Raw genomic sequence first — 17,203 nt, 5'->3', positions numbered from 1 at the left:
AAATTATCCATACAAATGTAGGTAAATTAATTCAAATTACTTGCGTTTTAGTCTGTATGTGCTGGGCACTGCATACAGTAAAGTTTGAAATACATCAGGAGAACATGAACAATGACACAGTTTGTGGCAAAAGGAGTACTTTTAACTGTAGAAAGGGAAGAAAAGTATATGGGAGAAATACATGGGGAAATATCAGAAAAGGGAAGAGTAGACAAGAAGTGGCCAGTCTGTACTCATTTTAAATTATGTATGGAGAAAAACATTTGTTGGTAGCTGATCATTCTGTCTTCAGCAGAAAGAGAAATCTGAGGGGCCAGTTATTTTGCTTCCTAGTGGAAAGTGTGGAAACTCTTTACTTTATTAGGTCAACAACAACTCTGGAAAAGAGGTACAGCAATAACATAAGCAGATAGAGGTGAACAAGTCTGTTAGTTTATTGATTTTACATAATTTGCCCTTTAACAAGAGGGCTACAAGCCATAGATTAATTAAAAAATACTAGATTTAATTTTGTGAGAAAATAATACTGTTAATAATGGCACTTTTTCTAGTACTTTGTAATGTACACTTTATACACACATCAACATATACAGTACACTTCAACTGTTCAAAGAGGTTTACATTTAAATGATGATAAACTTGTACGTTCTCCATAGGAAATAATTTAATAAATTCTTTGCAAGTTCTTTTTACATCAGCAGGCTGCTTTTATCTGCATATATACAGTACTTTACCTATATTCATTCAAATGTAAAACAGATCAGCTTATATTTACAAAGGAATCAGAAACCTTCAGGCATTATCATGGAAAGGCCTCACTTCTGGTAACTTGTTTGCTTTGTTTTGAAAGCTTTGGATTCACGTTCCTTAATATATTCTCTTCCACATCTAATTTTTTATTTTAAGTACATTTTCTAATGTATTTTTGGGTATTTTAATATTTATCTTTTTAAATTGCTGCTAATTCAATCACAGAAAATTAATAGAAAATTAGGGTTGGAAGGGACCTCAGGAGGCCATCTAGTCTAACCCCTGATGTTGCATATGAATACTACAGTCCTTGTCACCATTTCCCCAGTATGGAAATAGTGTGGATTAGTGGTTGTGGGTGAGCTGCAAGATAAGATTTGCTTTGAAAAACAGCAGATTCATCCAGAAAAGGCTTGCGTGTGTGTGCGTGCGCATGAGCGCAGCCTATTAATTAATACCCTCACATTTAAAATGTTTCCAACGATATGTGCAAAAATGCTTAACTTCAGTTGCATTAAAAAAATAGGACTTTAAAAGTGTTAATAGAGATTTGTAGAGGATGTTGAGGAAAACTGGAGGGATCTTTGTCCCATTTTACTGGATAACATTCAGTTGTGATGTTAAATCTTGGCAGTAAACCTGAATCTCATTAAAAAACATAAGAACAGGAGCTAGGGTGGTGAAGCAAATATGCAGTGATTGGTACCAAGGATAAAGTGTGAGGCCTGTGATGAGAAAAAGTAGGTGAACAAAATGAAACATGAAAATCAAATAGCATAGCGCATTAAAACTGACAAGAAACAATAATCTGAAGTGAGATGATAAAAGATCAATGGTCTGAAGCAGAGAATTTCATCTCAATAGAAGAGGATAGAAATTAATGTGGTATTTTATTCCTCATCAGTGAAGAGACTGCCTGTGTGATAATCGGGGGTACAATTATATGGGGACAAAAATTTGGAAGTAAACAAGCGACCCAAGTTAAAACAGAAAGTGCCCCTAAATCATTAAGACAAACAGGTGGGGGCCTCCCAGGTGCCGCTGCAGAGAGCTTTGTGTCATGCCACCCCTTTACTTCAGATTACCTGCGTTCTTCCCTTTGCATATTTTAAACAAAGTCTATGAGAAATTAATTATCAAAAGTAATTACTTTTGAAAGACTGCAAAGAAAGTTAAGAGCATTAGTAAGGAGCTGGTCAGGGCTCTTTGAGAAAAGTAGCACTTGACTGAAAATATTCAATAAACTCTTGGGGAAGAGCATCTTATATTGAGTGAAGCTGGAACGGTGACAGGATGCAATCGTTGTTGCAAGAAGAAAGATGCATTTGTTTCCCTATGTCTATATTTTCAGAGAAATCATCTGAGAGGATTGAATTTCAGAAGTTAGCTTTAAGGAGATAAGTATAATAGAGCATGAAGAGACTTGGCAACGTGACTAAAATTGTATAAAGGAGGAAAATCTGCTTGTTAACTGAAGCTTTCCATCCCAAAACTGAAGCTGCCAGTGAAGTAATGCAGAAATTACTGGCGAGAATCTCTTACATGCATTTAAAAATAGTTTGAGACTGAAAGATTTTTTTGAGTGCACAGATGCTACAGCAGTGAGAGGCTACATAGTCCTGGAAAATATAGAAAGGCAGATACTCATTTTGTCCAAATGTAAAAGTAGTCTAATTTAGTCTTAGAAAAGGGATGTAGGAAACCATTTAAACTACCATAATAAGTGTCACACAATTATATTTAGTGAGAAACCATGCATATACAATATGTAGAGCATGAATGATCATATAATAAATCAAACACAATGCTAGGGGAAAGCTGATTGCTATCAGTTGGTTCAAGAAGCAGTGTTTTTATGGGCTCACACGCACACTTGATATGACAGCTAAGGATTCCATCTTTCCCATGGACAAATGGCAACACAGATATCTAATTTGATATACAAGCATTTGAGTGTAAAAAGACTTTGGGCAATGCGTCCATAACTTATTCCATATATTTGATGCAAATATGAAATATATTAAATAAATTGGACACAAATAAGGACAAATAAAGATAGGAATATGGAAAGAGAAGAGCAATTATATTGAAGAGGAGGAGAGAGGATCTGAGCCCACCCTTTTCTTGGTTCATAAATAATGGGATATATTAGCATGGTGAAATGGTACTAATTACAAAGGTTAAACCTATTTTCTCCTCATGCCTTCTAGATCAGCACCTTGCTAAACCACATTTTGGTAAACTGTATATCCATACCTACATAGAATTTTAATTTGCATTTGATTAACATTTGTCTCAGCTAAACTCTGCTACTGTGTTGAGAGAAGACCAATAAAGGTGATGTCATGCTCCCGATAGGGTGGTGGCAGAGTATCACTTTAACTTTCTGCCTCCCCACTGTCAGTAATGCCCTTGTAACAGGGGAAGCACATTTACACACGTATGCTGTTTGGGTCAGGTGCTTTTCTTTCACACCACTCCGTAGCCGTGAAACCTAATGAGTTTGCACTGCAGTGCTTCTTGTTACTATGAGTCGATGAGGCTCTACTGCATGTTTGTGTGTTCGCAGGGTACCTGGTTTCTGCCAGGTTGGAATTATATATATAATTGCGAACACATATGTGTCAAACAAGCAAACCTGCAATAGATATAGTGTGTGTGTGTCTGTGTATGTACTGCTCTTTGCACCAATAATATATATATATCATTTTAAGTGTTAGTTTCCTAACTGTATGTATGTATAACGTGACTGATGCTCCTGTAAATAAAAATCCAAAATGCTGTTGATTATGTAGAACAAAACAATTTTAACAGGCTAAATTTGTAAGTTTTACACTGCTATGAGCAGCGTAGGTTTTACACCTAAAATGTAGGTTTTACACTGCTATGAACGAAATTAATTCCTTTTATATTGATTCATCTCCTGCTTTCTATCAAATCAGATGCTTGAATTTGGGAATTCAATAGGATAACTGAGCCCTGCTTTTTTATAAATGATTAAACCACTCATTGCTTCAAGACACGTTGTTCTAGTCAAGGAAAACAGTAACTTGTATTTGAAAAGGGCTCTTGATCCTTTCCCATTTTAAAACAAAAATTGATATTAAAGACTTTCTGCAGTATGTTCAAACCTTTAATGACGCCTCCTGAACGAAGAGACTTCAGTTTGTTTCTGTCACAAGCATGTCCTTTGCAAATGCAGAAACTTTTATTTTTAAAATAGTTACATGAACATATGTGGACCATAACACTTAGTCAGGCATTCTTTAAAGCAGGTAAGTTTTTACTTTCATTCTAACTTCATGTGTTCTTCACTTTAATATGCATATCTCTTGATTCTCCTAAAATTAGTTAATAAATATTTCTAAATCACTGAAATGCTTTATGATGCAAACAAAGCAAAGAGAACATAAATGCATTGTTGTTAATTGTTACATCTACAAAAATGTGATATGTTAAGGATGTTAAAATTAGGTATGTTTGTGTGAGAATATCCTTCCTTAGAACTGCAAATCTGGGGGTATTTTAGAAGGGAATTGGTAAAGTAACAAAGCAAATTAGTTAAATACCAGTGTAATTTATAATTAATACTTCACTTTTCAGCCTCATACAGTTGAACAGTATGATTTTTAACAGAGGCCGTCTTCATTGAAAATATGCTGTTTCTTCACCCAGGATAGCACTACTTTTTAAATTAAAAACAGTTGTATTCGGTTATATTCAGAGTAAGATATATTCTCTTCCTGTATAAGATAACAAAGTGCTGCATCTTCATTCAAGGCTTCAGTTAACCGCTTAGTGATTTTTTTTTCCAGACAGGATCATAAAAACTGTGAGGACAAAGTTTATGCTTTATAATCAATTCAGTGCATTGAAAATATTGGAAGTCACAGGCGTTATAACAGGTAGATAGACTTTGAAGAGATTTATGCAACCAGTTTTAATATCTCTAGGTTAAAACTGTAACTCAGTTCTAACGGAAGCCCCTTTCAAGCCTCCTTGCTAGGCACTCCTACATAAATGATCTTTATGAATATCAACAGCAGAACAGTCACATACTGAGTACTGTACTGGTATTCCGAGTACTGAGCATCATGAGACTCTCATGCCTACGTTATAACCTGCTGAACTACTGTGCGTTCGTGGGAACATCCTCGATTTCCACAGTGTATTTTTTTAAGCAGCCGTCGCAGTTTGTTGGAAAAGTTTTTATTAAGGTATCGGTAGAGTAGAGGCATTACAAAGCTGCTTGAGAAAGCCAAGAATTTTGATAAAACCATGATAAAAGGTAATATTCTGGTGTAATCGTCATCTGTAACTTTTCCTTGCGTGTTAGTAAACGTGCTGACCAAAAGAGTCATGTAGTAGGGCGTCCATAATGTGAACTGTGTACAGACTGTAGCAATCAAAAGCCTGTGAACTGAAGGATCAAGTCTTCCAGTGTCTTGGTCAAGTGGAGTAGCCTCTTTACGTATTCGCAATATTAGGACAAGTGCATATAGTACAGCAACAGCTGGTACGACATATCCGATAAAAACCATAATGGCGTCGGCTGCTTCTTTGTTTTGCATTTTGGAACATTCAATTATTTTTGTGGATACATGATTGCAGACGTAGAACAGTAGAGATGAAAAGCTTGTAAGCATAGCTCCTCCCCAGATGAACCCACAGACATGTTTTGTGTTGTACACACTCGACATGTAAGTTCTCGGTAAAGCACGTTCAATGTAGTAGTCCAAGCTGAGCAATGTGGTAGAGTACATGATAACTAAAGATGAAACATTGAATAAAATAAGTAATGTAATATAAACTTCATTGTTAAAAGTCCAGATAGCCCATTTTGTACTGGCAGGTCCCAAAAGGTACATAGGTGCCATAGCATTGATGATGAGACCAGCAATTGCAATATTGACGAAGTAAACATCTGGCATTGTCATAGTCGCTTTGTTGTAGAGATTAACCAGGACCAGCAGGGCATTGTAACAAAGGCCTATTGGAAAACAGACGATGAGGTAGAGTAAGGAAAGGATGGAGAGAATAAGGTGGAAGTCATGACATAGATGCTGGTCCTCGCTGTTCTTGGTACTATTCAAAACTTCACAGCTCCACATAGTGATCTGAACTTTTGTATTTTCTCTGCTGGTTACCAGCTTTTCTGAGGAGAGAGAAATAGTGAAAATAAGTAAAGGTTCACCTATATTATAAGGAAGGCATGACTGGTGATCTATGAAGAACTAAACTGCCTTTGGTTTTGCTAGCAGAAACTTGCTTAATGCCTCAAGTTATATTAGAAGAACTATTGTAATAAAATGTGGTGGATAGTTCATTAGAAGACAGACACTCAACAGACATTAATACATGGATATATCTCTTTAAATGCACCATATCCACTATAATACAAAGGATTATCGTGTAATATATTGGATTATTATAATACAGCATCCTTAATGCATCTAACACGTAAATAACACGTCCTAAACTGAAGAAAGACAATAGCTTTTTAGGATGAACTTCCAAAAGCAAGAGTAACTTGGAGAATAAACTCTAGCGTTCTGTGTGGTGGAGTATGCACACATAAAGAGAGGTCCTTAGTAGGGATCTTTAAGAGGGCTAAGACCAACCACGGTGGGTAAGTAGAAATGGGTGGGCATTGGGTCGGCTGTTAGGTAGACCAAGGCTACAGGGAACTTGGCAAACTAAACGATTCTTTTCTGTCCAGCGCACTGTTAGTTTACCCTTTGATTTCAGTGGGCCTACACATGTAGTGAATATGGATAAATGTTTGCAGGACTGGGGTCCAATTTACTCATTTCTGCTCTAGGTAGGAAAACATTTCTGCTCTAGTAGGAAAACTAGGTAGGAGTACTGCGTCCAGTTTTGGGCTCCACAATTCAAAAAGGATGTGGAGAAGCTTGAGAGAGTCCAGAGAAGAGCCACGCGCATGATCAGAGGTCAGGGAAGTAGACCCTACGATGACAGGCTGAGAGCCATGGGGCTCTTTAGCCTGGAAAAGCGCAGGCTCAGGGGTGATCTGATGGCCACCTATAAGTTTATCAGGGGTGACCACCAGTATCTGGGGGAACGTTTGTTCACCAGAGCGCCCCAAGGGATGACGACTAGATCGAATGGTCATAAACTACTACAAGACTGTTTCAGGCTGGACATAAGGAAGAATTTCTTTACTGTCCGAGCCCCCAAGGTCTGGAACAGCCTGCCACCGGAGGTGGTTCAAGCACCTACATTGAACACCTTCAAGAGCAAACTGGATGCTTATCTTGCTGGGATCCTATGACTGCAGCTGACTTCCTGCCCTTTGGGCAGGGGGCTGGACTCGATGATCTTCCGAGGTCCCTTCCAGCCCTAATGTCTATGAAATCTATGAAATTTCTGAAAACTTACTTCAGTTCTTTTCTAAAACTATTTAAAATATTTTTCTCACAATTTGTTTGGCATGACTAGTTAGAATTTTGTGCTGACATTATTTTGCATTCATGTTTTCATTTAAATGATTACAGTTAAATAAATGCCCAGTCAAACTTCACAGTGTATTACATTATGCCTCACACTATATTATATTATATTATATTAATGTTCATTTAAAAAAGGAATGTCTTTTTTATAAACTAATATTATAGAGGAAACATTATTTCCACAGTTAAAGTTGATGATAACTTACCATTAAAAGCCTAATGTAAAGACCTTAGAAAGAATCCATATGCAGCAACTTCAAAAACCTCTCTGAAATGCACTTTTTGAGACTCTCTACCTTGTGCAGAATATGTATGAAAAATATCTATTTCTTTCAGCATCAAGAAGATATTTGAGTCAATACTTCAAATAAAATACACTGCTAATGTATAAGCTAAATATTGTTTGTAGTTAGAAGCTAGTACAGGAAAGGTCCGACTTCAATTATTGTTTGTTATTCCCCCACCTCCCAAAGTCAGATTTCAGTAATGTTTGTCCAGCTACTCTTTGTTTCATACAAATAGAGGCATTTTCTTTTTTTTTTTTTTTTTATGGAAACCCAGATGTATTTCAGAATAAAAATGAAAGTAACCTCTCCGTTTTATGAAGAGAGGAAATTCCCCCCCCCCCCCCCCCATGTAAAAATGGAAGTATTGGGGATGTCAGTACTGTTACTTCTGCTGGGCCATATTGTCTCATCAGTTTTTAAGCTAACTTCCATGTTGAAATTAATGTGGAAGTTGCTTCAAGATTTCTGGTACCATCTGCCCCATAGCATGGACCTTTATAGCAACTGATTTTATATGGCAAACACTCCAATGCTCAGCCTTAGTTTTAATTCTTTCTTTTCAAGGTGTGAGTGGGAGAACGTGTACACACATTTTGTTAATAGTAGGGAGACAAAATAACCAAATTTGTAATAAAGGTTTTGCAATTCAAATGACAACATGGTTAAGTGCACCACCTTGGATTGAATTAAACGATTTGAGTTTTGTAAACACGAGGGCCACATTTGATACTCAGTTACACGTGTGTAGCTTAACTGAAATATTAAGAGACTTGCGCTGGTGTAACCAAGCACGGGATTTAGCCCAGGCTGTTTAATCTCCTTCCTCAGCTGCTGTCCTTGAGTTTGTCTCTCAAACTCCCTCTCACCGTTCTGTAGCAGGAGTCGAACCAAAGTCTGCTGCGTCGGGCAATAATCCACTTTTAAAAACTGACTTTCCTCAGATAGACTGGACTTTGTAAGAGAAGTAGAAAGTGATGATTGTTTTAATCATAATTTTCCTTTAGTATTGTTTGAAGGCGTCATTATTTTTTCCTAGGTGATTTTTTTTCCTATGATTTATTTTTGAGCTATAGTGTTACAAATGTATACAGAGCCTTTGCTTATTTAAATATTGCCTCTCAAACCCTCATACCGTCTTCGAAAATCTAAAGCAGTCTACTTTCCTTTACATGAAGCAGGCACTGTATAAACTGTTGAAATAATCTGTGCTGCATGTTAATTGGTGATGACAGAAATGACAGGTCAACTCATTGAACTGCAGCAAGTTGGTTCAACTAACACTGAAGACACAGCTAGACACTGCATGTGAGTGCACCTAGATATACCCCCAGCACCCACATGAAGCCCCGCTGACCATAAGCAAAGACATAAGGCAGCGACCAAGCAAATCCATTTTTCAAGACCTAACTCTACGCAGCTAACTTTCACTACAGCCTAAATTACATCAGCCTTAGAAATACTTCTCTTTATATTATCCCATTGAAAACCATTTTTGTTATTTTTTACAGAGCCGAATAGCTGCTTCTACAAAGGTTCAAAGATTAACACCATCACACTGATATCTTTGAAATGCAGTTAAATAAAACAACATTCTGTTCTCATAGGAATGGGAGGCTATTTATTGTGCCCAGTAATTTTCTTGTGAAACTTGCGAAACTCTCGTTAGCTGTGATCATAAGTAAAGTATGAACATTTGTCATAAGCATACTTTCTGCAAAACACAAGGCTTGAAAGGTTTCTAAAACACTGGACCTACAGTATTTCAGTATGCATATTTCAGTATACATACTGAAATACTGAAGGAAGTATATCAGTATTTTCTTAATGATATACAAATACCCCCCCCCCTCCTGTTTTTGACGTATTACTTGTTCGCCTGAGAAACTACATTGATGCATTGTTTAGGCTCCATCCTGCATTTGTTACTGAGGCAGGTCTCCCGTCACCAGAGGGAGTTTTGCCAGAGTAAAGACTGTATCTTCACGATCTCTGAAATGAAGCTGTAATACAACTAAGTCAGCTATTTATCTAATAAAACGACTTTTTTTTCTGCTGCAGATTCATTGTTTTGTTGCATAGTTGCCACATGCATTTTATTTCGACTAAGCCTGCCAAATGCTTCACTCCCAGTTTCTCATTTTACTCAGTGCTGATTAATTAAAAAAACAGAAACAAAAACCCCAAACCCAGCCTCCCTCCGCACCGCCTCTAAATTTGTCCGTCTCATGGCCTGGACTTTATTTCATCAGCATTGTTATACAGCTTTGTAAACACTTACCTTCAGTTCATGTTTTATGTTCCTTTGTACTGTGAGGTTCCCAAACGCTGGATAAATAACTTTCCCGAGAAAGGAAGTCGACTGCAAAGGACTGTCATGTTCTTGTGTAAAAACACTGTGATCTCATTTTGGTAGAGCTCACGCAGCCACGAGCATTCCCGGCTGCGTGTGCGCTGCACTTGTTTGTCCTAGTAAATTACTCACAAAGTTTCTGCTTTGCTTGGCAGGCTGCACTAGCCCCTCCCTTTCTCTGTTTACAGCCTGTTTCAAGAAAGGGGAGGAGGTTGTGCCCAGAGGGGAGTGGACTGTTGGCTTAAATATAGCTAAATTTTAACGCCTTCAGATTTACTACGAAGATACCTCGGTTCCTGGAGCACTGGCTCGTTTCACTGCGCAGCCAGTTACATTCGTGGGTTTCTTGCCATTTGAGAACCTACTGTGTTCTCGCTAAGTGAAGCTTTCCAGTCACTTGGCAGCTATTGTTCAGGAACAGACTGGTGTTTTACATCAGAACCTGCCATTGGGAAATAGAGTTTAAGGTTCTGTTTTTCTGGACATGCCATCTAGATAGCAGAACAAAGTGTCCAAGCACCCCTCTTGCATGCATAAGAAAGAACTAGCGTGTATCATGAGCTAATAAGGAAAAAAAAAATCCACAATCCTGGTTTGGCTCTAACAAAATGTATGGGTATAGAATGAAGGTATACTGCATGTTGTGGTGGGTATTATGCATTCATTTGCTTTCAAATTAAAAAATATCCAGGAATGGAAAAACAAATACTCTCAGAGGACTCTTAATTCAGCCCCTCCTGAGATGAAGCACTTATTGCTGTTCACAGTACATTTAAATTGATACCATCAAACAAAAGTAACATATTGTCTTAGTTTCTTCCGTTCACTTATAGTTAAGTGTTCTGATTTGGGTTTAAGCAATAAACACCAAGAAAACCACTGTTGATACCAAAAACAAAAGAGGTGTTCATTGAAAAAACACTGAGAATGTCTACCTAGTTTGCCTGGATTTCACCCCCTTTCCTCATACGGTTTGCGTACAAGTGATATCCTTGCTCCCTTGGTCTTATCAAACATTAATTCATGCTGGATACTTCAAACTAGCCCTAAGAGGCAGCTTATTCTCCTGTATTTTTAGGGACACCATAGGGAGAATTGTACACATGCACAGATGTGAAACAAGACTGCATTATACATTGCAGGTTCAGCTTTATAATTTGTCTATATAAATTCTTTCGGAAGTGGACAGATCCACACAATTTTAAACGCCGTTGTAGTCAATTGTCTATGTTTTTATTTGATTTAGAAACACAAAACACTGAATTTTTTGCTGTGTAGACTTAGACCCCATGTTCAGAAAATAATTTTCTACTTAAAATTTCAATTTTTCATGTATGAAAAAGTAACTCAGAGTGTATTGACTCTGAATACTCATTAGCAAGCTAAAAATATGGATTGTCAACAACATAAAACCAATAAATCAGTCTCTGAATAGGCCAAGAGCTCTTTCACACTGAGGTTCAGATCCTGTCCTATATAGCGTTCCCACAAATCCCATTAATTTTACAGAGATTGCAAATAAGGCTCATTTTGTGATTAAAGAGTACATAGGATTTTATTGGACCATACAGATTTTAGTCAAATAAAGATTAAGATAATTGGAAAATCATTGTCAGAAATGCTGCATTTATACCCTCATCATAACTCGATAATTTACCAAGTAATTCATCAATGTTTATATATTGGAGCATGTAAATATTAACAAGTATTCTCTGGTTGGTTGCAATAATGATATTTATGTATCCAGAATTACCAGTCATGGATCATTTACATTTTCAAAATGAACGTTTTACTCCAGGAAGAATAGCCACCTAACTTAGCAAACGGAGAATTAAGGGAAAGGGCAATGACAGTGCTTCTTTAGTGCCAATAATCTCCAAGCCTAATAACAAGAAATCTTTTGAATGTTTTCTTCTTTTATGCACGTGCCACAGGGATTAGCAGGATAATCACTGGATGGTCATAGAAATAGCAGTAGTTTAAAATTAAAACCAAGACACCCAGATTAGACATGAAAAAATGTTGTTAATAGTAGGGCAATTAGGGTGAGTCACCCTTGTTTGTAATGCAGGTATTTGTTAGAGCACAGATAAAATACTTTTAACATTAGCAATAGAGGAAAATCGTGCTTGATGCAGGGTGTTGGGCTGTCATTTTATATCTTTGTGGTGCAACCAGTGACCAGTTTAACTGGTGAAATGCTTGTAACTTTGTGCTATCACTGCAGTGATAGAATATGGTTAATTCACTGCAGTCTGATGAATGAGAAGCCAAGACTAAATGACATACCGGAAGTAGGTTTACAAAACAGCACTGAACCTAATTTGTGAGAGGTTGGGCAGAGAATAGAACAAAACCGTCTCTAGTTTTTGGAGTCACTACTTTTTGGCTCAATCCTCTGAAATGCTGAGTGCCTGAAATGAGTGTAGGAGGGGAGGGGTGTGTGTGTGTGTGCACATAACTGGCAAATCAATGGAAGGGAATATTGGCTACATTGCATTCTCATCCTCCTTAATTCCCGCTCCACTACTATTCACAGATTCACAGAAGTTTAGAGCAGTCTCTCCCAAGTTCATTCTTGTCAAAGTCCAAAGCTGCATCACAGCAAAAAACATCAATCCCTTTGACTCAGTTTCCCTTTCTATTTTTGCCTAATTTTTACACCTAATTAAACATGCAGTTTATGACTACTGCCTCAGGCCTACTTTCAGCTCTGTATTTGACCACTTCCTGTCCAACTCCTACACTTTGCACTCCATTAAAATTTCTCTTACTGGAGTCTCTCAGTACCTCCTCTTGGCCAAGACTTGGGGTTTATATCTACTGTTTTCTTCTTCATTGATTCATTCCTACTTCAAAGATCTTGACTTTTACATGGTTTTCATTTTTCCCTCTCTGAATATTCCTTCACTATCACATTTGTTGATTTCTTTCTCATATAAGTCTTCCAGGTGGTGTTCCACTGGGCTTTACCTTGGGGTTTCCTCCTACAAATCTCTCCCCACTTTTGATTTATCTGCACCTCTCCAGTCATATCTCTCAGTCCAGACCTGACCATCCTCATGAATGCTCTGCCAATAGTTTAAAGATAACATAACTTAAACTAAATGTCCCATATTCCTTCCCAATTATTCCCTTTTTTCTGTCACAGTTGGCAATCCTTCCATTCCCTGGTCACTAAGGAATGTAATCTGGGTGTCAGTTTTTACCACCATCCCTTTGACTTTCACCTCTACGCTTTATCCAAATCTTGCTAGTTTTCCTAGAACTAGGTTTTTTTCTGCGTATACATTAAGGAACACTAGACTGGTCCTTATTACTTCTCATCCGGTCTATAGCAAACTTTCTGACATTTCCCTTGCCCCACAGGTATTTACTGAAAATATTGCTGCTTAAATCATACTTCAGTCGCACTTGTTGCTTTGATCATGCTACCCTCCTACTTCTTGTCCTCCCATCCACAAATAACTGCTTTTTCAGCACTTCAGGAACAAACTTCTAATCTTTATCTTCAAGATACTTAAACTCTTTCCTGTTGAGCCCTTTTTATCTTATCACGTGACTAGCTTCTCGTTCCACTAAAGATGGCAATCTTCAACCTACCTTTATGTTGATCTTTATGCATAGAAACGTATTCATAGATTAACTTGTATTTTTGCTATCTTGTCCTTCAAATCCATCTCTGCTGGGATGCCATAGCAAAATGCTGATTGAGAATGACCTGTTACTGACTCACAAGGCGGGGTTAACTATATATGATTATATGTAGAGAACACAAGCTTTTGTGAACCCAAGAACCCAAGCATCATTAGATGCTGTTGTTGACTCCTCATCTTCAGTCATTTTTAGTAAAACTAAGAATCCTTCATATTTTGTACCAAGTTAACACATGCTGACTTTTATTTCTGTTGCCGTGACATTTGTATCCTTTCCCTTAGTCGATCCTGCTTCTGCTCATCATATATTGTTTGTCAGCTTTCTGAGAGTCTGTATTGGTACAGAGCCCAACCAGTGAGACCCAAGTCATGACTCTGCAACCCACTTCTTACACATCTCTGATTTAGTCAGTTTAGTAGTGTCCAACCTTTCTGGGCTACAGGCAGGATGAGTGATGCGGGGTTGATCTCCGAGCCAGACCAGGTATACAGGATTGGTCCGTGGGCCCGATCCAGCATGAGCTAGGCACATAGGCATGATCTAGCATGTCGCCCCAGCCATGCATGCCGTCCCAGCCATGCATTCCGTATCGAGCCTGGCCCCACAAGCTAAATCAGGTATGTCTAATCAGGCCCTGGCATACACACCGGATCAGGCCCTACCACTGCAAGTTGACCCTATCCCATACACAAGGCCATATCATCTGGCCATAGGGGCTTGGAAATTTGGTGGCGGGTGATGCTGTTAATTGCTGCCACTTCCCTGCTGTCAGATTTCTGGACCTGTGGCCAGATGACACAGTTCTCTGTGCCAGAATTTGAGCTCCAGTGAATTAGTCAATAAGGTGCAACTCTACCCTGCCTTCATCTGTATGCCACTGTCATACAATTGTTAAATGGCAATTAACAGATTAGTTAAAATATTCGTATACGTATGTGGTTGAGAGGAAAAAAACCATAACGTAATGGTTTAAATGATGGCAGGTGGTTTTTCTATGTGTTTGGGGCCTCACTGCAGGACTCTGACTCTGAAAGGGGAGGAAGTGAGTCAAAATAGCATTAGTTGTTTTATTTGGAACTGAACAGCAATCTAGGTTTGTATTCATTTTTGTTTCTCTCACCTTCTTTCTCTCCCTTTTCTTAAAACTAAAATTTGGGGACGAATTGGAGAACACTGAATATGGAAGATTGCTGAGGGGGAAGACAGGGGCTTGGTTAGTGTGGAAACCACAAGAAAATTGCAAGAAGGCATCTTTCAGAGCAAACTGCCTTATCTCAGCAACTAACCGTGTGGCAGCAGACAATAATCTAGCAAATCTGTAGTTAGGCCTGGGTCATGTGGCTTTTCTGGTCATGTGGAGCTTTCAAGTTTATTGATACACACTGAAGGCCAAGGACTACTAGATCTTCAAAGATATTTAGGTGCCTAGCTCTCCTGTGTCTTGGCCAAACTCCTTCAGCTTCTAAATCTGGTGTGTCATTCTGGGGGTTGCTATTATCTTGCTAAGACAATGCTGTCCAGCTCTTTCACATAGCTGTGTGTCAGTAAAGATCTGGTATTTCAGGATTAAAAATAATGAAGACAACTTGTTTATAAAAATATGATTCAGTTTTCTGTTCATGATGATTGTAACATTTTAATTGCCTGCTTAAAAGTGAGTATGAAGAATGTATACTGCTGGATATTACTGTGGTTAGAAGAGAAGCATTTCTTCATAGTGGAAGGCATATTATGCTTTATGCTGTTTCCCAGAAAAGTGTGGGAAGTTACATATTATGACAGTGAAAGAGAGGAGCTCTTATGTATTTTATTGCTTGCTTTTCTCAGAGGAAGATACCCTGCTCCAGTGGAACAACCTCTGAAAGCAGAACAAAAACAGAAAAAAACCATGAAGTGAACCTGGTGAGATTCCTGCAAAGCAAGTACTGGGAAAAGGTGGGAGGAAGTAGGGTGCTGAGTTACATAAGGATATGATGTCCTAGAAGTTTGGATCCTGGGATGTGTGGGGAAGGAATTCAAGATCCCTGAAGGCAAAAGCCACCCAAGTAGGGGCATCTCACTCTCTAGAACCACCTTCTTGATTTTTATTTCATTTACAACTTGGCAGTATGGTTCCTGCAGGTATTATATTGCCCGTGCCTGCCTTCCCATGCTGTTCCCCGGTACCAAGTTCAGCAGGGGCTCTATGAATTAGATCCCTCAAGCATCATTATGTTTTAATTGGTTACCCAGTAGCTGAATATTAGATGAGTATGACCTTTCTCCTGCTCCACCCCTTCCTGAGTTGACATTACCACCAAAAGGTCTGTGCAGCAGGGTGATATGCCTCACCCATCCTGGGTGAGTAAAGCTTGATCCACCCACCAAGGGAACATTCTGGCCTTGAAGGCCACACAGTGGCCGAACAACAGTTTGTTGCTACAAAACTTGAAGTCTTGACTTTTTGCGCAGTTCTAAAGAAATAACAAACAGTACAACTTGTTAGACAAAGCCCACTTAAAGCAAACCGACCATTGCTCATTGATTACTTACACCTCCTCTCAAAGCCTGAACTTCTTGGGTGTGTGGAACTGGAGAAATGTATTTAAATTTCTCAGAGATGTATTGATTTTTATTTTCATAACTGTCATAATGACAGACTTACTGGGGAAAACAAATGAAGTATTGTGAAGAATTTGTGAATCCTGTAGAATTTCTTTTCCTCTGTGTATAATCTGGAGAAGAGAAGACTCAGAGGGGACTTGGTAGCAACCTATAAGTATATTAGGGGCGTACATCAGGGCCTGGGGAAGTATCTGTTCACCAAGGAGCCACAGGGGAGCACAAGAAATAATGGGCTCAAGCTGAATGAGGATTGCTTCAGACTCGACATAAGGAAAAACTTCTTTACAAGTTGAGTTCTGAGGGTCTGCAACAGAGGTGGTACGGTCACCCTCCCTGGCGATCTTCGAAAAATGTCTTGATGCCCACCTTGCTGGGGTCATCTGATCCTAGCCGTCTTTCCTGCCCAAGTGCAGGGGGGCTGGACCCCATGATCTTGTAAGGCCCCTTCCAGCCCCTAACGTCTATGAATCTATGAATAGGTGCTGACAATGTAAAATGAATTGAATTTAATTTGAAAATGAATAACAAAGGTTATTGTGCATAGTACGTTACTCCTTTACATATTTGGATCAGTAAAAACCTATCCATGTTTAAAGTTTAAATCAACCTGCTGCAGAATTTCCTGTGTGTTACATGTATGTGTGTGTTGGCAATGTGCAGGGGGTGCACACGGGGGCACATGCACCCCCTGAGATTGGCTGTCACCAATGCTGCCAGCGGTGCCTGTGGGCATTCGCCGTTTGCCATCCTTCCCCTCACCACCTACACTGCCGACAGCGTCTGCAGGCAGTCACCAATGTCTGGTTGGCGCTTGCCACTGCACCCCACTCCACCACCGCCACTGCCATGGCTGCCTGCGGTTTTTATCTTGTTCTGCAAACACTTGAAAACCACAGTATACCAGTGCACAGTGCACTTGTGGCTAGCTTTAACAGAAAATAATGCTATATGAAGCAAAAATACAAAATAAGAACTGGAATTGGGTACCTCAAGATCATGAGTTATGAAGGAGTACTGTACTAAGGTACTATTTGAGAAAACACAGGAAGCCACAAGGCATTCTTTTGTGATAAAGGACACAAAAC

At 38.8% G+C, this 17,203-nt stretch overlaps 2 protein-coding genes across 12 annotated transcripts in view; one reads left to right on the top strand and one right to left on the bottom strand.

The window, feature by feature from the left end:
* The window catches only part of C13H7orf50 (chromosome 13 C7orf50 homolog), a 195,856-nt gene that overhangs the window by 67,388 nt on the left and 111,265 nt on the right, over nt 1-17,203 (top strand). For 5 of the 7 annotated variants that reach the window (XM_059716408.1, XM_059716407.1, XM_059716409.1 and 2 more), the window contains one exon: nt 15,342-15,449. The exons of 1 other annotated variant lie outside the window; for it this stretch is intronic. In XM_059716408.1, the coding sequence (XP_059572391.1) occupies nt 15,342-15,449 (108 nt within the window). The remainder of the gene's footprint in view (nt 1-15,341; nt 15,450-17,203) is intronic. One more of the 7 variants, XM_059716411.1, reaches the window with a different exon arrangement.
* The window catches only part of GPR146 (G protein-coupled receptor 146), a 71,423-nt gene continuing 54,630 nt past the window's right edge, over nt 411-17,203 (bottom strand). For 4 of the 5 annotated variants that reach the window (XM_019494666.2, XM_014610738.3, XM_059716413.1 and 1 more), the window contains one exon: nt 411-5,905. In XM_019494666.2, coding sequence (XP_019350211.1) covers nt 4,860-5,861 — 1,002 coding nt within the window. In that variant the 5' untranslated portion in view covers nt 5,862-5,905 and the 3' untranslated portion in view covers nt 411-4,859. Of the gene's footprint in view, nt 5,906-9,785; nt 9,961-17,203 lie in introns of those variants that run through there. The other variant, XM_019494668.2, reaches the window with a different exon arrangement.

The sequence above is a fragment of the Alligator mississippiensis genome, chromosome 13 (genome assembly GCF_030867095.1).
Source record: "Alligator mississippiensis isolate rAllMis1 chromosome 13, rAllMis1, whole genome shotgun sequence".
NCBI lineage: Eukaryota > Metazoa > Chordata > Crocodylia > Alligatoridae > Alligator > Alligator mississippiensis.
The sequence above is the reverse complement of the archived record's forward strand: the minus strand, read 5'-3'. Positions and strand labels throughout refer to the sequence as shown.